General features: G+C 44.8%; 1 protein-coding gene across 10 annotated transcripts in view; it reads right to left on the reverse strand.

Moving 5' to 3' along the window:
* ANKRD31 (ankyrin repeat domain 31) overlaps positions 1-16,718 on the reverse strand; it is a 556,774-nt gene that overhangs the window by 217,619 nt on the left and 322,437 nt on the right. For 9 of the 10 annotated variants that reach the window (XM_056540136.1, XM_056540152.1, XM_056540124.1 and 6 more), the window contains 2 exons: positions 8,813-8,904; positions 6,517-6,614 (listed from right to left, as the gene is read on the reverse strand). The exons of the other annotated variant lie outside the window; for it this stretch is intronic. In XM_056540136.1, coding sequence (XP_056396111.1) covers positions 6,517-6,614; positions 8,813-8,904 — 190 coding nt within the window. The remainder of the gene's footprint in view (positions 1-6,516; positions 6,615-8,812; positions 8,905-16,718) is intronic. 10 annotated transcript variants of the gene reach the window in all.

The following is a 16,718-nucleotide window of genomic DNA, read 5'->3' on the forward strand; positions in this document are numbered from 1 at the left end:
ATGGTGCCAGAACAGTGGACCCCCCCACATGTGACCCCATTTTGGAAACTACACCCCAGAATTTAATAAGGGGTGCAGTGAGCATTTACACCCCACTGGCGCTTGACAGATCTTTGGAACAGTGTGCTGTGCAAATGAAAAATTACATTTTTCATTATCACGCACCACTGTTCCAAAAATCTGTCAGACACCTGTGGGGTGTAAAGGCTCACTGTACCCCTTATTAAATTCTGTGAGGGGTGTAGTTTCCAAAATGGTGTCACATGTGGGGGGGGGGCACTGTTCTGGCACTATGGGGGCTTTGTAAACACACATGGCCTTCAATTTCAGACACATTCTCTCTCCAAAATCCCAATGTCGCTCCTTCTCTTCTGAGCATTGTAGTTTGCCCGCAGAGCACTTTACATCCACATATGGGGTATATTCTTACTCAGAAGAAATGTGGTTACAAATTTCGGGGGGCTTATTTCCTATACTCCCTTGTGAAAATGAAAATTTTGGGCGTCTTTTTTTCTTTTTACCGCTTGTGAAAATTAAAAGTATGGGGCAACATCAGCATGTTAGTGTAAAAAATATTAATTTTTTTACACTAACATGCTGGTATAGACCCCAACTTTACCTTTTCATAAGGGGTAAAAGGAAAAAAAAGACCCCCAAAATTTGTAACACAATTTCTCCTGAGTAAGGAAATACCCCATATGTGGCCCTAAACTATTTCCTTGAAATACGGCAGGGCTCCAAAGCGAGAGAGCACCATGCGCATTTGAGGCCTATCTTGGGGATTTGCATCCGCCACCAAAAATATCCTACGGCAGTGTTTCCCAAACAGGGTGTCTCCAGCTGTTGCAAAACTCCCAGCATGCCTTGACAGTCAGTGGCTGTCCAGAAATACTGGGAGTTGTTGTTTTTCAACAGCTGGAGGCTCCTTTTTGGAGACAGTGCCGTACAAGACATTTTTTTTATTTTTTTTATTGGGGGGGGACTGTGCAGGGGTATATAGGGCCATGTAGTGTTTTACTTTTTATATTGTGTAGGTGCAGTGCAGTGTTTTTAGGGTACATACACACGGTTGGGTTTACAGAGAGCTTCTCGCTGGGAGTTTGAGCTAAGGCGGAAAATTTGCCGCATCTCAAACTTGCAGCACAAAACTCACTGTAAACCCGCCCTTGTGAATGTACCCCGTACATTCACATGGGGGGAGCAAACCTCCAGCTGTTGCATAACTACAACTCCCAACAAGCACTGACAGACCATACATGCTGGGTGTTGTAGTTATGCAACAGCTGGAGGCACATTGGTGGCGCAACACTGAGAGTTTGTTACTTAACTCAGTGTTTTACAACTATTTTGCCTCCAGCTGTTGCAAAACTAGAACTCCCAGCATGTTCAGTCTCTCAGTGCATGCTGGGAGTTGTATTTTTGACACATCTGGAGGCACACTGGTTGCGAAACACTGAGTTAGGACACAAACTCTGTTTCACAACCAATGTGTCTCCAGCTGTTGCAAAACTGCAACACTCAGCATGCATTGACAGTCGAAGGGCATGCTGAGAGTTGTAGTTTTGCAACAGCTGGAGGCACACAGCTACAACTCCCAGCATGCCCTTTGGTAGTCTGTGCATGCTGGGAGTTGTAGTTATGCAACAGCTGGATGCACACTTTTTCATAGAAAAAATGTGCCTCCAGCTGTTGCATGACTACAACTCCCAGCATGCACAGACTACCAAAGGGCATGCTGGGAGTTGTAGTTGGAACACCAGCTGTTGCAAAACTACAACTCCCAGTATGCCCTTTGGCTGTGCATGCTGAGAGTTGTTGCTAAGCAGCAGCAGTAGGTCAACAGGCCTAACCTCCTGCTGTATCCTGCCACCTGCACCGCCGGAACCATCGCCGCTCCTGCCACCTGGACCCCCGCCGGACCAAGGAAAGGTAGGAGACCCCCGCCGGCGCTGATCTCCCCCCCCCGATACATGGCCAGCATTACAGTGATTGTGAGGCGGCACCCGTGCCACCTCACTCCTGCTGGGTCCTTAAGGGGTTAATTAGTATTCCAAAGCATTGCAGATATATGCTGCCTGCTAGTTTTTCACTAGCAGGCAGCATATCAGGATGTGCCTCTGGCACGTCCTGACAGGCAATAACTGGGGCAGACCTGGGTGTCCTTGTAAAGACCCCGGGCTGCCCAGGTAATGTGCAGCACCCCGCGATCATTGCGGGGTGCTACAGGAGAGAGACAGAGGGAGCCCCCTCCATCTGCCAAAACTCCTTAGAGCTCGCGGTCGCTTCCGACCTTGGCTGTAGGGTTAAACTGCCGGGATCGAAGTTTTCTTCGGTCCCGGCAGTGCAGCAGGTCCCTGACCGCCGGGTATTACACACAGCACCCGGCGATCGTGCTGCGGGGTGCTGCAGGGGTGACAGAGGGAGCTCCCTCCCTCTGTCATAACACTTACAGCCAGCGGTCACTTCCGACCGCGGCTGTAAGGGTTAAACTGTAAGGGACCGCTCTGATTGGTCCTTGCCCCTCTAGCAGTGAACCTCAGCTGTCTGTGACAGCGAACGTCACCCGATTGTCACCGCTGTTTAGGAGGGGTGACAGTTAGAAACATGGATGAGTATAGATGTCCAGGTGCTGGAACGGCCGCCAACCTGGACGTCTATACTCGTCCATGGTCGTTATCGGGTTAAACTCACCTGGGGCAAGTAACAGGTGTGGGCAATATAAAAATCACACCTGAAAGCAGATAAAAAAGAAAGAAGTTCACTTAGTCTTTGCATTGTGTGTCTGTGTGCCACACTATGCATGAACAAGAGAAAGAGGAGAAAAGAACTGTCTGATAACCAAAATTGTGGGAGAATATCAACAATCTCAAGGTTACAAGTCCATCTCCAGAGATCTAGATTTGCCTTTGTCCACAGTGCGCAACATTATCAAGAGGTTTGCAACCCATGGCACTGTAGCTGATCTCCATGGACGTTGACGAAAGAGAAAAATTGATGAAAGGTGTCAATGCAGGATAGTCCGGATGGTGGATAAGCAGCCCCAAACAAGTTCCAACGATATTCAAGCTGTCCTGCAGGCTCAAAGGCATCAGTGTCAATGCGAACTATCAGTCAACTTTTAAATTAAATGCTATGACAGGAGACCCAGGAGGACCCCACTGCTGACTCAGACACATCAAAAAAGCAAGACTACATTTTGCCAAAATTAACTTGAGTAAGCCAAAATCCTTCTGGGAAAACATCTTGTGGACAGATGAGACTATGATAGAGCTTTTTGGTAAAGCACATCATTCTACTGTTTACCAAAAACGGAAAGAGGCCTACAAAGAAAATAACACAGTACCTACAGTGAAATATGGGGGAGGTTCAATGATGTTTTGTTGTTGTTTTGCTGCCTCTGGCACTTGGCGCCTTGAATGTGTGCAAGGCATCATGAAATCTGAGGATTACCAACGGATTTTGGGTCGCACTGTAAAGCCCAGTGTCAGAAAGATGGGTTTGCATCCGAGACCTTGGGTCTTCCAGTAGGACAATGACCCCAAACATATGTCAAAAATCACCCAGAAATGGATGGCAACAAAGCGCTGAAGAGTTCTGAAGTGGCCAGCAATTAGTCCAGATCTAAATCCCATTGAACACCTGTGGAGAAATCTTAAAATTGCTGTTGGGAAAAGGCGCCCTTCCAATAAGAGAGACCTGGAGCCGTTTACAAAGGAAGAGTGGTCCAACATTCCAACTGAGAGGTGTAAGAAGCTTATTGATGGTTATAGGAATCGACTGATTTCAGTAATTTTTTCCAAAGTGTGTGCAGCCAATTTTGTCCAGCCCATTTTTGGAGTTTGGTGTGACATTAAGTCCAATTTGCTTTTTTCCTCCCTTTTTTTGTTCCAATACACACAAAGGGAATAAACAGGAGTATAGCAAAAAATGTGTTACTTCAATCCTTTTCTTTGAGAAATACTTCATTTCAGGGGTGCCAACATTTCCGGCCATGACTATAGCAGCTAATAAGTACTGGAAGGATAAAGATTTTTTAATAGAAGTAATTTACAAATCTAAATTAGAGAAAAACATTTTTTGGTAGTGCAGCTCACAAAAAATTAGTCGAGGTATGAATGGGTAGTACTTACACCGAAAGTACAATGAAAAAACTTAAAGTAGAAAAAAATGGGCACCTCTAGACTAATATCAGAGATAACTGATACATGATGGTTTAAAATTAAAATTAAATTAAAATAAAGAATTGGAACTGTGCTTCAAAATTGATAATGCATACAAAGAAGTATTTATTCATATAAAATAACAACAGCTAATAAAATATACAATATAATATGACAAAAAGCCTCCTTACACAGGGCCCTTGTGGGGAGGCAAAATGCAATAAAAATGTAATAAAAAATTGCAATACCGCTGAGGATCTCTGATCCGATAATCCGGCAAGTGGATAGTCCGTTAACAGAGGGTTAGAATCACAGTCCGCTATCAAATATGTATGGTCAGCATAAAGTTATAGTTACCAGCTCAAAAAGATGAATATGCAGCATTTTTAAGCTGTTTTGGCTGTCTGTCCCAAAGAGGCTAATGCGTGCTGGCGTGCGCACCAGCGGCTGGTCTGCCTGCCACAGACCCAGAAATGCCGCCGATCACGGAGATGGATGGTATCGCTCCGTGATGGAATGAAGCCTTGTGGAGGAAATCTCGGCGTGTGACGTCAGCCCAATAGAAATGGAGATCAGCCGGATAAGTGATGTTAGTGAAAGCAGTGATGACCAAGTTCAGGCGGCTGGATTAGTATTAAGTTGGATTAGAGTCCTGCTGTTAAAGGGGTAGTGCGCTGCCCTTCCTTTCGGAGCTCCGCATGCAGCATCCGGAAGTTCATTACTCTGAACGCTGTGTGCGGGCTTCAGTGTTCGCGGCCGCCGGGCGTGACGTCACGCCCGGCCCCCTCGTGACGTCACGCCCGCCCCCTCAATGAAAGTCTATGGGAAGGGGGCGCGACCGCTGTCACGCCCCCTTCCCATAGACTTTAGTAGAGGGGGCGGGCGTGACGCCATGAGGGGTCGGGCGTGACGTCACGCCCGGCAGCCGCGAACACGGAAGCCCGCACACAGCGTTCAGAGTAATGAACCTCCGGACACTGCGTGCAGAGCTCCGAAAGGCAGGGCAGTGCACAACCCCATTAACTGCGGTATTGGTGCAGTAAATTTCTCTATTGCGGTATCAGTGCAGTTAAATCCTCTAGACATGTTTCAGGGTGCTTTATATGTTGACCCTTTCCTCAGTAGAGATATTATGTCAGTGAAACACAGTTCTTTTTATAGCCATAACAATTGAAACAGGTGGATTCCAATTTAGCACATAGTAAAAAATGGGATGGATCAGTGTGTATCTATATATAAAAAGACATAATAGATCTTAGAAACAATGTGAATTGTTTATGGAATACAGCAACAAAAAGACAAGAAAGGACATCCATTAATATGAATATATTGATATAAATATGTAACAAATGTATATAAAATGTATATATAAAAAGTTGGATACATAAAATTCAATAATACAATAAAAATAGTAGAATAAAATAAAAAATAAAAATAATTGTAAATAAATATAAAAAGAAAGAATAATAAAAAAAGATAATAGAAATAAAATAAAGATAAAAATATATATAAATACATAAAAATATAAATAATGCACGCAGAAGGAGTGAATATACATTGTGTATGATATATTCATATTAATGGATGTCCTTTCTTGTCTTTTTGTTGCTGTATTCCATAAACAATTCACATTGTTTCTAAGAGGAGCGATACCATCCATCTCCCTGATCGGCGGCGTTTCTGGGTCTGTGGCAGGCAGACCAGCCGCTGGTGCGCACGCCAGCGCACATTAGCCTCTTCGGGACAGACAGCCAAAACAGCTTCAAAACGCTGCATATTCATCTTTTTGAGCTGGTAACTATAACTATATACTGACCATACATATTTGATAGCGGACTGTGATTCTAACTTACCCTCTGTTAACAGAATATCCACTTGCCGGATTATCGTATCAGAGATCCTCAGCGGTATCTTTTTAGCAATTTTTTATTGCATTTTGCCACAAGGGCCCCGTGTAAGGAGGCTTTTTGTCATATTATATTGTATATTTTATTAGCGGTTGTTATTTTATATGAATAAATACTTCTTTGTATGCGTTATAAATTTGAAGCACAGTTCATATTCTTTATTTTAATTTTATTTTAATTTTAAACCATCATTTATCAGTTATCTCTGATTTTAGTCTAGAGGTGAATGGTGCCCATTTTTTTGCTAATTTACAAATCTGTTTTACTTTCTGGCACCAGTTGATAAAAAATAAAAAATGTTTTTCACCGTAAATCTGGGGCCACCATCTGAACACCAAAGATGATGAAGTCTTATTGATCAGCCTACAGCCAAAATCTAGCCACACTAAAATGTGGTTCATAAAAAGCTTCTTTCATTTTATGGAACATTATTTTGTACAAACTCTTACCTGTACCATTTAACGGAGTACTTTCAAACAGGACAGGAGGTGTGCTGTTGTATTTTTTGCTGCCTTCAATCCTATGTGCTGTATCTATTGAGCAATTTCTGCAAATGTATGGTAAACTAAAAGTTAAAGGGCTTGTCTTAGCGAGGACATGTTAAAAAATAATAGAAAGCATTAATCACCTAATAAAGTCCATGCACTCCAGCATCAAGGTGGCCCCCTCTGATCTTTGTTTACTTTCTTGGAACAATGACATGCAGTACATCCATGTGACTGTTGCAACCAATCAAGATTTGCCATACATCCACGTGATTGCTGCAAACAATCATGACATGCTGTACATCCATGTGATTGCTGAGGTCAGTGATTGACTGTAGATGTACATTACTTCATTGCTCCATGTACTGCAAGTAAACAAAGAATACTTGGGTCCACCAGAACATCAGTGCTGGAGGAGTGATGTATGTAAAAGGTGAGTGATGCTTTATTGAATTTTATGGGTGGATTTTATCTAACATTTAAATCAAATAGATTTTAGAACAGAAATATTAACATAATTTACTAACATGTTACTTAAATAAATTTAGAAAGGCCTTTCTGTTTTCATTTAACCCTTTAACGATGCAGGATGTATATTTACGTCCTGTGGCAGCTCCTGTTATGTGAAGCGCACACAGGAGCTGAGCGCGCTTCATACCGGGCAGGTCCCAGTTGCTATCAGCAACCAGGACCCGTGGCTTATACCGGATATCGCCGATCGGGCTGATGTCCGGTATTAACCCTTTAGACGCTGCGATCAAAGTTGATCGTGATGTTTAAACCTGTCAAATATACTGCCAGTTAGCTCAGCAGAGCTGTTTGGGACCACCACGGTGAAATTGCGGCATCCCAAACAGCTGAGCGGACAGCGGGAGGCCCCTTACCTTGCTACCCGCTGTCCAAACGGCATTTGATTGCTCCAAGCTTGAGATGCAGGCTGGAGAAGTCAAGCACAGATTACACTGATCAATGCTATGCTATGGCATAGCATTGTTCAGTGTATGCAATCAAATGATTGCATGTAATAGTTCGGGACCACCACGGTGAAATTGCGGCGTCCCAAACAGCTGAGCGGACAGCAGGAGGCCCCTTACCTTGCTACCCGCTGTCCAAACGGCATTTGATTGCTCCAAGCTTGAGATGCAGGCTGGAGAAATCAAGCACAGATTACACTGATCAATGCTATGCTATGGCATAGCATTGTTCAGTGTATGCAGTCAAATGATTGCATGTAATAGTCCCTATGGGGGCTAAAAAAAAAGTTTTAAAAAAGTAAATAAAAAAAGTGTATAAATGTGATTTAACCCCTTCCAGAATAAAAATGTTAAAACATTTTCCCATAAAAAAAATATGTAAACAAAAATAAAAATTAACATGTGGTATTGCCGCATGCGTAAATGTCTGAATTATAACAATATAATGTTAATTAAACCGCACGGTCAATGGAGTACACATAAAAAAATTCCAAAGTCCAAAATTTTTGCTCACTTTGTATACCCTAAAAAAATGTATAAAAAGCAATCAAAAAGTCCCATCAAAACATAAATGGTACCGATAAAACTTCAGATCACAGCGGAAAAAATTTAGCCCTCATACATCCCTGTATATGGAAAAATAAAGTTATAGGGGTCAGAAGATCACAATTTTACACATACTAATTTTGGTGCATGTAGTTGTAATTTTTTTAAGTAGTATAATAAAATAAAACCTATATAAATTAGGTACCTTGTAACCGTATGGACCTACAGAATAAAGATATGGCGTAATTTTTACTGAAAAAGTGCACTGCATAGAATCAGCAGCCCCCAAATGTTACAAAATGCTTTTTTTATTTTTATTTTGCCCCACAAGTATTTTTTTTCTGTTTTTGCCAGAAATTATTGATGTACAATTGATGGCACAAAAAAATAAGCCCTCATAGGGGTCTGTAGGTGCAAAATGGAATGTGTTATGATTTTTAGAAATTGATGAGGAGAAAACGAAAAAAACAAAAACGGAAAAACCCTGAGTCCTTAAGTGGTTAATGTATACGTTAGTGTATGCCGTACAGCAAAATCCATTTACCATTGATGTTTAAAAAAATTGGATTGTAACATGTTTTCTTTCGACACACAAAATAGTGTCGTTGACTATGTTTTTGCATATATCGAAGTAAAAACATTACTGTAATAGAAACAGTGACAAAAAATGCTGTGTGAACACACAGTAAACTGCGTAATCTTATTTCAACAGGGGACCTCGATAAACTTCTGAATAGTACCGTTTACCAAATCTCCCTCTTTTATTCTGAAGTCTAGCTGATTTCCTCACAGTAATTTCAGTATCTTTAGTATTTTCTGTGCTCTTTTTTTCCTTGAAAAAAAGAGAAATACTTGTTTATTTTACTTATATATAATGTTTACATATACATTTTAATAGAAATACAGTACAGTAATAAACTTGTATATCCATGATGTACAAAAAGTAATGAAAAATTATGTGACTGGCGTGTTTATAAGAGAAAATATAGTCAACATGATCTCCTGGTATGTCACAGAAACATGTGGGAAGATAATAATAGAAGTGCTTAAATGGTCACTGTTGTTTCAAACAACTTCCATTCATTTGAGAGCATGTGATTCTTAACATTTTTGGAAATCATTTATCAAAAATTGCTCTTTACCAAAGAAAAATAACTATAAAATCTTGGCCCCTATGAGTCTCTCTTCAGATTACAGGAAGTGGAACAGGTGTTAACCCCTTAAGGACCAAGGACGTTCTGGAACGTCCCAGCACCCTAGGCTTTAAGGACCAAGAACCAGAACGTCCTGGTATTTCTCCGATCTCTGCCGCGCGCCGGGCAGAGATCGGAACGGCATGTCTGCTGTAGTCATTCAGCAGGCATGCCGCGCAAATGCCTAGGGGGTCCCGGGACCCCAGCATGTTGGCGATCGCCGGAGATTGCTTGCAAAATCACGCACGCGATCTTTGGCGATTCGGGTCATTCGGGTCACTTGTGACCCGATGACCCAGTAATAGATGGTGATTGGCGGTGTACAATTCACCGCCAATCACCTGCCGTTGCTGGGGAGTGGTGACAATACTGTCACCGCCCCAGCAACGCTGCTATTGGCTGGCGATCGTCCAGCCAATAGCAGTGCGGCAGAGGAGGGGTTAACGGTCCCTTCCTGCTGCTGCACCCGCACTCTGTGTTCAGTCAGCAGGTGCAGCAGTGAGGAGAAGACCGTGGATCCCCCCTCAGAGCTCCGGAGCCCCCTCAGGAGCCTTAGAATAGGGACAGCGGATTGCAGGGACAGGTAGGGTTTAATAAAGTAAAAAAAGTTAAAAAAAAAAAAGTCCCCCCCCCCGACCCCCTGATAGGTCCCCAAGGGTCCAATTAGGGTCTGATCCCTGACCCCGGGTCCTATTAGGGGTTCAGGGAGCTGCGTGTGCCATCAGTTTTTTTTTGGGCCGCAGCTTTTTTTTTTTCTTTTAATAAAAAAAAATCCCCCCTGACCTCTAATAGGTCCCCAAGGGTCCTATTAGGGTCTGATCCCTTACCCCAGGTCCTATTAGGGGTTCAGGGAGCTGCGTTTGCCACCCCTTTTTTTTTGGCCGCAGCTTTTTTTTTTTCTATTACTGTTATTACACTTTTTACACCAAGCACCACACACTACATACTTCCCCGTGCCCCTCCCCCCCCCCACACACACCACCTCCCCCCCGCCACTGCCCCCCCCACCACTGTAGAAAAAAGGCGATGGCTCGCCGGGCATTTTCGGCAGCGGAGGCTTACGCTTTTTTAGCCTCCGAATCTGCCAGTGAGGACGAGGAAGATCCTACATTTTTGTGTTCTTCTTCGCCCTCCTCATCATCTAGTAGTGATGATGAGTCCCCTGTACGGCGGCGGAGATGCCGCCAGGCGAGGCCACGCACCCCCCATGAGAGTGACCCAGTGGCCGACACTAGTACGAGTGGCAATGCCGCTCATACTAGGAGTCCGGCCCCCCAGACAAGTGCACCGGAGCCCCCTTCCGGTGACCCTGTCTGGAGCCCCCCAGAGGGTTATCAGCCACGGATTCCTGAGTTTGTTGGAGACTCAGGAATCCGGATTGACCATGCTGGCTTCACTGATCTGGACTTTTTAAAGTTTTTTTTCAGTGACAGCCTGGTCAATCACATGGTGGAGCAAACAAATTTGTATGCCCAGCAGTTCATTGCCCACCACCCCGATTCGCTTTTGGCCAGGCCCATAGAATGGCGCGCCATTGATGCAGCAAAAATAAGGACATTTTGGGGCCTCACGCTGAATATGGACCTGGACAAAAAACCAAGTGCTCGTCATTACTGGAGCGGGGACGTCCTCTATCAGTATATAGTACAATCAAAGAAAAAACATAGCCTGCACTCACCGCAGTACGGGTATCGCGGCCTCGGATTCCGAACCTCCTCGAATGGCGTGGGAGTAGCAGCCGCGGCTGACAGCGCTCAGAAATGGGCAACAGCCGGCGGTTTCGTGTTACAATCAACGCTTCTTCCGGCCCCCTTCCTGATACCTCATTAATCAGGCCACAGGTGGAGCATTCTGCAGAGTTAGCAAGGGAAATACACCCTTTCCTTGCCACACTGCCACATATCCCCCCCCCCCTCTGCTCAGACCACCGGGAAGAAGCACTTGTATTCAAAAGGCAGAGTCCAACTGCCTTTCCTTTTCCTTGAACAACTACGTCCAACAGGTTTTGGAGGCACTTGGCTTCCTTCATCAGTAGAGTTTATCTGCACCACTTCAATGGGGCACCCTTCTTTCGTTCGCACTTTCATCAGCCACCGAGCACAAGACTTTTGGTCACCTTTGACAAATTCCTTGTAAAAAGCTCCATTCATGTCACAACTTTCCAACACCAGGTTCTTCATCCCTGTCTGTGCAGTGCTCTGGACACTAGGTGCGGATAAGGCAGATGCTCCAGGCCTTTGTCTTCTTCTGTCACTGGTATGACCATCGCCCGAACTTTGCTGGTGGCCAACCGAGCCTGTATCACCCATTTGCAGGACTTCTAAGACATCCTCCACAATTTCAGGAGGCTTCCCTTTAATGCACCTGTCCATCTTCTTCTTGAGACGGACTCTTCTCCAAATTCTACTTCTGCGGACTTTCTTCCGATGTTTTCTGGAACTAATCCAGCGCCTCTCAGGGTTTCTATCACGACCCAGTCTTCTATCACTGTGACCTCTTTTTAAGGACTCTGCTTTCTTATTAGCCCTTTCTTTAGGGACACCAACCTTCACAGGCTCATTTTTAGGCTGAGAACTCTTGGCTCTTTTAGGCAGTTTTTCACCTGCACCTTCAGATGTGTCACTGACTTTACTTGCAGCTTCTGCAGTTATCTCTGGTTTAACTTCTACCTGAGAGAACTTCTCTGCCTCAGAATTTTCACCATCCAATGTCAATATCTCTGCAGCTTCAGAGGACTTCCCATATGGTTCCAATTCAGTCTCAGCTTCAGAGGACCTTTCATATGGCTTCTTCTCATGGTCTTCAGACTCTACTGTTTCTTGCGTCCATTGTTCAGACTCCGCCTTTTTTAGAGAAAGCATCCCTGTCTCCAGTAGCTTTTGCAGGACGGCTGTGGCTTTGGCCTCAGTTTCCATCTGGGACACTTTTAACCTCTCATTAACCAGTTCTACTATAGCTTGGTCCCTGCTTTCTTTTAGGACCTTCATGTCCCCTTCCAGATTTAAACATTTCTGCTGCTCGCTCACTCTTGAGCTTAGCAGAGTTCTTCTTCTCACTTTCCAGCAATTCTGTCAAGTTTTTGACAGTATCCTCCAGGGACAGCAGTTCTCTCATCTGCTCATTGTCTTTATTCAGTTGCGCCAACTTGGACACTTTCTGCTCATAGACTTTTAGCTGAGCCTCTTGTTCAGAGAGCCGAGTACCCAGTGAATCCAAGGCAGCTGCGCGAGACTTAATGTGCATTTCGTTCTGCGCCTCCAGGATCTGCACCTTATCAGCCATTACCACTTTCTCTTTCTCCAGTTCTTCCATGACTACCAAGCTAGCCTTGTGGTCACTTTGTAGAGCCAGATATGCCCCACACAGGACATTCACTTCTTCATCCTTGAATGAGATCTGCTTGGCCAAAATCTCCAATTCTCTCTCCTTGCTGGTCATAAGACCCTGGGAGCGGGAAAGTTCCTCCTGCAGAGCCGCAAACTCAATTTTGTGGCACTCCATATCTTTCTGCAGCTGAAGCGTCGCTTCTTGCTCTTTATTCAAGTCTGCAAGCGTTTTTTCTTTCTCCTTTGTCAGGTGATCAACTACTTCTTCCTTTTGAGACAATATAGCAGAAACCATCTGTAAGGTTTCTTCAAGGTTCTGGATCTGCTCCCTTTTTTTTTACCAAGACCAGCGCATTTTTTCCGAGATCTCTTACTTACAGCGGTCTCCTTACTCTCGCTGCTGGACCTTGAGACATTCTCATGTCCTCTGACAGTCACCTGTCCTTGGCCTGTCTCTTTCTTCAAGCCAACTCGTTCAGACTCTTCTCCACCTTTAGGAGTAGTCTCCCCCTTTTCAAGGGTCTTGGCCACTTGGGCTTCAGGGTAGTTCCTGGACAGCCTCTCTGCTCACTAGCAGACTTCTCTTTAACTTCAACACTGTCTCTGCGCTGCCCAGCAGAAAGGTCTAGGGCTCCGGGGTCTGCAACAACATGTGGTCCTGTGGTTCGACCTTCCTGGTCACCATCCATCTCTGGTCCAGACGTCACATCTCCATACTCTGGAGTATGTGACAGTAAGCGCAGCACCCAGCTCCATATGTACTCTCTTCAATACTTCTGCATTATCCACAGACATCTCTGTAGCTTCTTTTCCAGTCACCTCTTCCAGATGACCGTGCAATTTCAACCCCCCTTTTGGCTCATCTTTATTCACAAGGTTCAGCATAGCTTCCTCTTTTCCAGTCTCATTCACTTCTTCCAGGTGACAGCGCAACTCTAGCCCCACCTTGAGCTCATCTTCAGCTGGCGGATGGAACCCATGTTCCTGTACCTGATCCGTTTCTGGTTTCACTGAAGATTCTGTTTCAGTCAGAGGCACACTTGTCACTTGAGTCTCTGGATCCTCTTGGACTTGACTCACGGTCTGGTCTTCAGCTCCCCCAGCAGTCTGGCAGACCCCTATCTGACATATATCTAGTGACTGCTGACACTCCCCGTCCTCAGCCTCTGCTGAGTAACTCTCCATTAGTGTGTGGTGCAAGTCAAGTGTGGTGAGCCTATCAGGTGTATCTGCTCTAGTCACCTGACAGTCTTCCCATAATTGCTGAAAAAATGGAAAATCCATCCCCAGTACTACATCATACTCCAAGGAGGGCTCTATTGCAACCTTGTGACCTATGGTACCATAGGGAGTAGAAATACAGACATTAACCATTTTATAACCTTAAATACCGGCCAGCATAGACATTATAGCTGGGTCTCGCTTTCTGCTGCTGGACTTTACCAGACTTATTACACATCTAGGATCTAACAAAACCATCATCTTTTTACCTTCTATTGCCAGCTCACACAGGTTTTCTTTTGTCCTGTCAGAGGTGGCAACAGTACACTTTACATCTGAACACATCAACATAAGTTTTTCAACAAAAACATTATCAGATTGCACATGTTCAAAATTTACAGGACAATTCATAGCACTAGGACCTAACTCAGGCAAAGTGTGTTTTGTTACATTTTCTCCCAGTCCTGCATCCAACATTTTCTGTTCACCAGAGTTTTTCAATCCGATCTGCACAGTGTGAACAGCCTCATCAGTCTTCATGAGGGGTTCCCCACCCTCACATGATTTTACAACTGGACATAGGTTGGTACCACCTTGAACACTGTTCACACAGTCAACTAGGGAAACACCACCCTCCGACTCAGCATTTTTATGCACAGTCCCATCATTTTTATGTACAGTCTCATAGGGGGCACTTACTAATCTAGTCTATTCTGGGTATGCTTATAGACCAGCGTATGTGGTAGTCTCCTTTCTATTGTGCTCCTAATTTATCAAAGGTCTCACAGCCCTTGATAAATTCTGTGCTCAGACTTCAGGGTCTACAGCTTAAACTGCATTTAGACCTGCTCCCACATGGTCTGATATTTCAGCGTATTTTGGGCCGATGCGATTGTCGCACAAAAGTCTCACTTGGTGTATTTTGGGCAGATGTGACTTGTCGCACAAAAGTCGCACTTGATAAATTCAGCACCAATGCATTTTCCAATGCATTTCCGTCTAAAATAGACTTGCATGCATCATGTTCTAAAAATCCTCTACAGCAAAAGTCGCAGAAAAGTCGCACATATTTAGACTGCGACTTTCTGTGCGACAAGTTTAGACAGGAAAAACCAGTCTAAATCCTTTGATAAATCTCCCCCATAGTCTCTAAACATGGCCCCCATAACCCCTGGAACAGTCTTACCAGAATCTCTTGCCGTCCAATCAGTTAAGGGCTGGCGCTGGACACCTCTCACCAGCTTCTCTGCTGCAGAACATCGCTCCACTTGCTCTTTAAGTAGCTCTGCAACTTTAAATCCAGCATCACTGTTAGGCTGCAGTTCACACTGTAGTCTTGCAGCTTGGCTTATTCCCACTTGAGTCAGGATCTCTGTCTTGACTTTCTCATAGTCCCGTAAGATCTTTGGATCCAGTTCACAATCAACTTTTTGGGCATCTCCTCCAATGAATCCAAACACCAAGTTTCCCCAGTTTGTCTTGGGCCATGCCTCATGCATAGCAATTAGAGATGAGCGAACTTACAGTAAATTCGATTCGTCACGAACTTCTCGGCTAGGCAGTTGATGGCTTTTCCTGCATAAATTAGTTCAGCTTTCAGGTGCTCCTGTGGGCTGGAAAAGGTGGATACAGTCCTAGGAGACTCTTTCCTAGGAATGTATCCACCTTTTCCAGCCCACCGGAGCACCTGAAGGCTGAACTAATTTACGCAGGATAAGTCATCAACTGCCAAACCGAGAAGTTTGTGACGCATCGAATTTACTGTAAGTTCGCTCATTTCTAATAGCAATCCTTTCAAACTCTGCAAAGGTTGCTGTCTCTTGCGCTGCAGCCGTCTGCAATAAAACAATTATCAGGACATCCATCTTGCAAACACAGCACAGTCCTCTGCCGAAATGTCAGCCGCTTGCCAACAACATTTTCCGTTGCCCCTAACAACGCCTTTATACACAGTCTCAAAACGTCATTTGCACTCTGCAGGTGGCCCGTCCACCTGTCTCCTTACTTGAGAAAGAGCGCCCACTCGCTTGATGCGATCTGTTGCCCCTAGCAACAACTTCACCACAGGCGCAGTCCTGCTCTTGTACTCCACAGCTGGGCTCGTCCCACTGTCTCCTCTCTGAGAAAGAGTACACCCTTGCACCATGCTCGGTAGTTTTCTCTTGGCAACAACTTCACTGCAACTTGACCACTGGTTGCTCCTAGCAACGTGTTTGCCGGCATCCGACACCAATTGTAAGGATTCCTCCTTTGGGGATTAGCTCTGGGATCGTCCTGGTCACTTGCCACGGGACACGTTCCTCACAATAACACCACAGACCACAGTTCCGCATACAAGTCTGGCTCCTTGCCAGCTTTATTTCCACAGGTTGCAGGTAAAACAAAACATAAACAGGAACAAAATAAAGTCCGAGACCGTCTGGTCACTGACTACACATATCAGCATGCCCTGACTACGAACTGGTGAGCTACCCTCAGTCAGTTAAACATGTGTCTCCTGCAACCTGTTACTCACAGTTCACACCACTTCTTGGACCACTCGCAGCGCCTTCTGCGTGTTACCTAAACAGGGCCCGTGTGTCTCCCCCTCTAACAGCCAGCATACTGTTTCCAAGGGAGAGCCCCAACTATTCTGTTTCTTTTCCTTTTAAACACACTTTCCCTTCCTGATACCTCATTAATCAGGCCACAGGTGGAGCATTCTGCAGAGTTAGCAAGGGAAATACACCCTTTCCTTGCCACACTGCCACAGTGGATAACTTTTATACCAGCATCCCTCTGTTCAAATCCCTTTCCGCCAGATCCACGTCCGCTTGTGGGACCGTGCGGAAGAACCAGAGAGGCCTCCCTCTAAATTTTGCTAAGACGCCTATCCCCAAGGGTGAGTCCCGTGCCCTCACCCATGA

This window comes from Hyla sarda, chromosome 1 (genome assembly GCF_029499605.1).
Source record: "Hyla sarda isolate aHylSar1 chromosome 1, aHylSar1.hap1, whole genome shotgun sequence".
In the NCBI taxonomy this organism is placed as follows: domain Eukaryota; kingdom Metazoa; phylum Chordata; class Amphibia; order Anura; family Hylidae; genus Hyla; species Hyla sarda.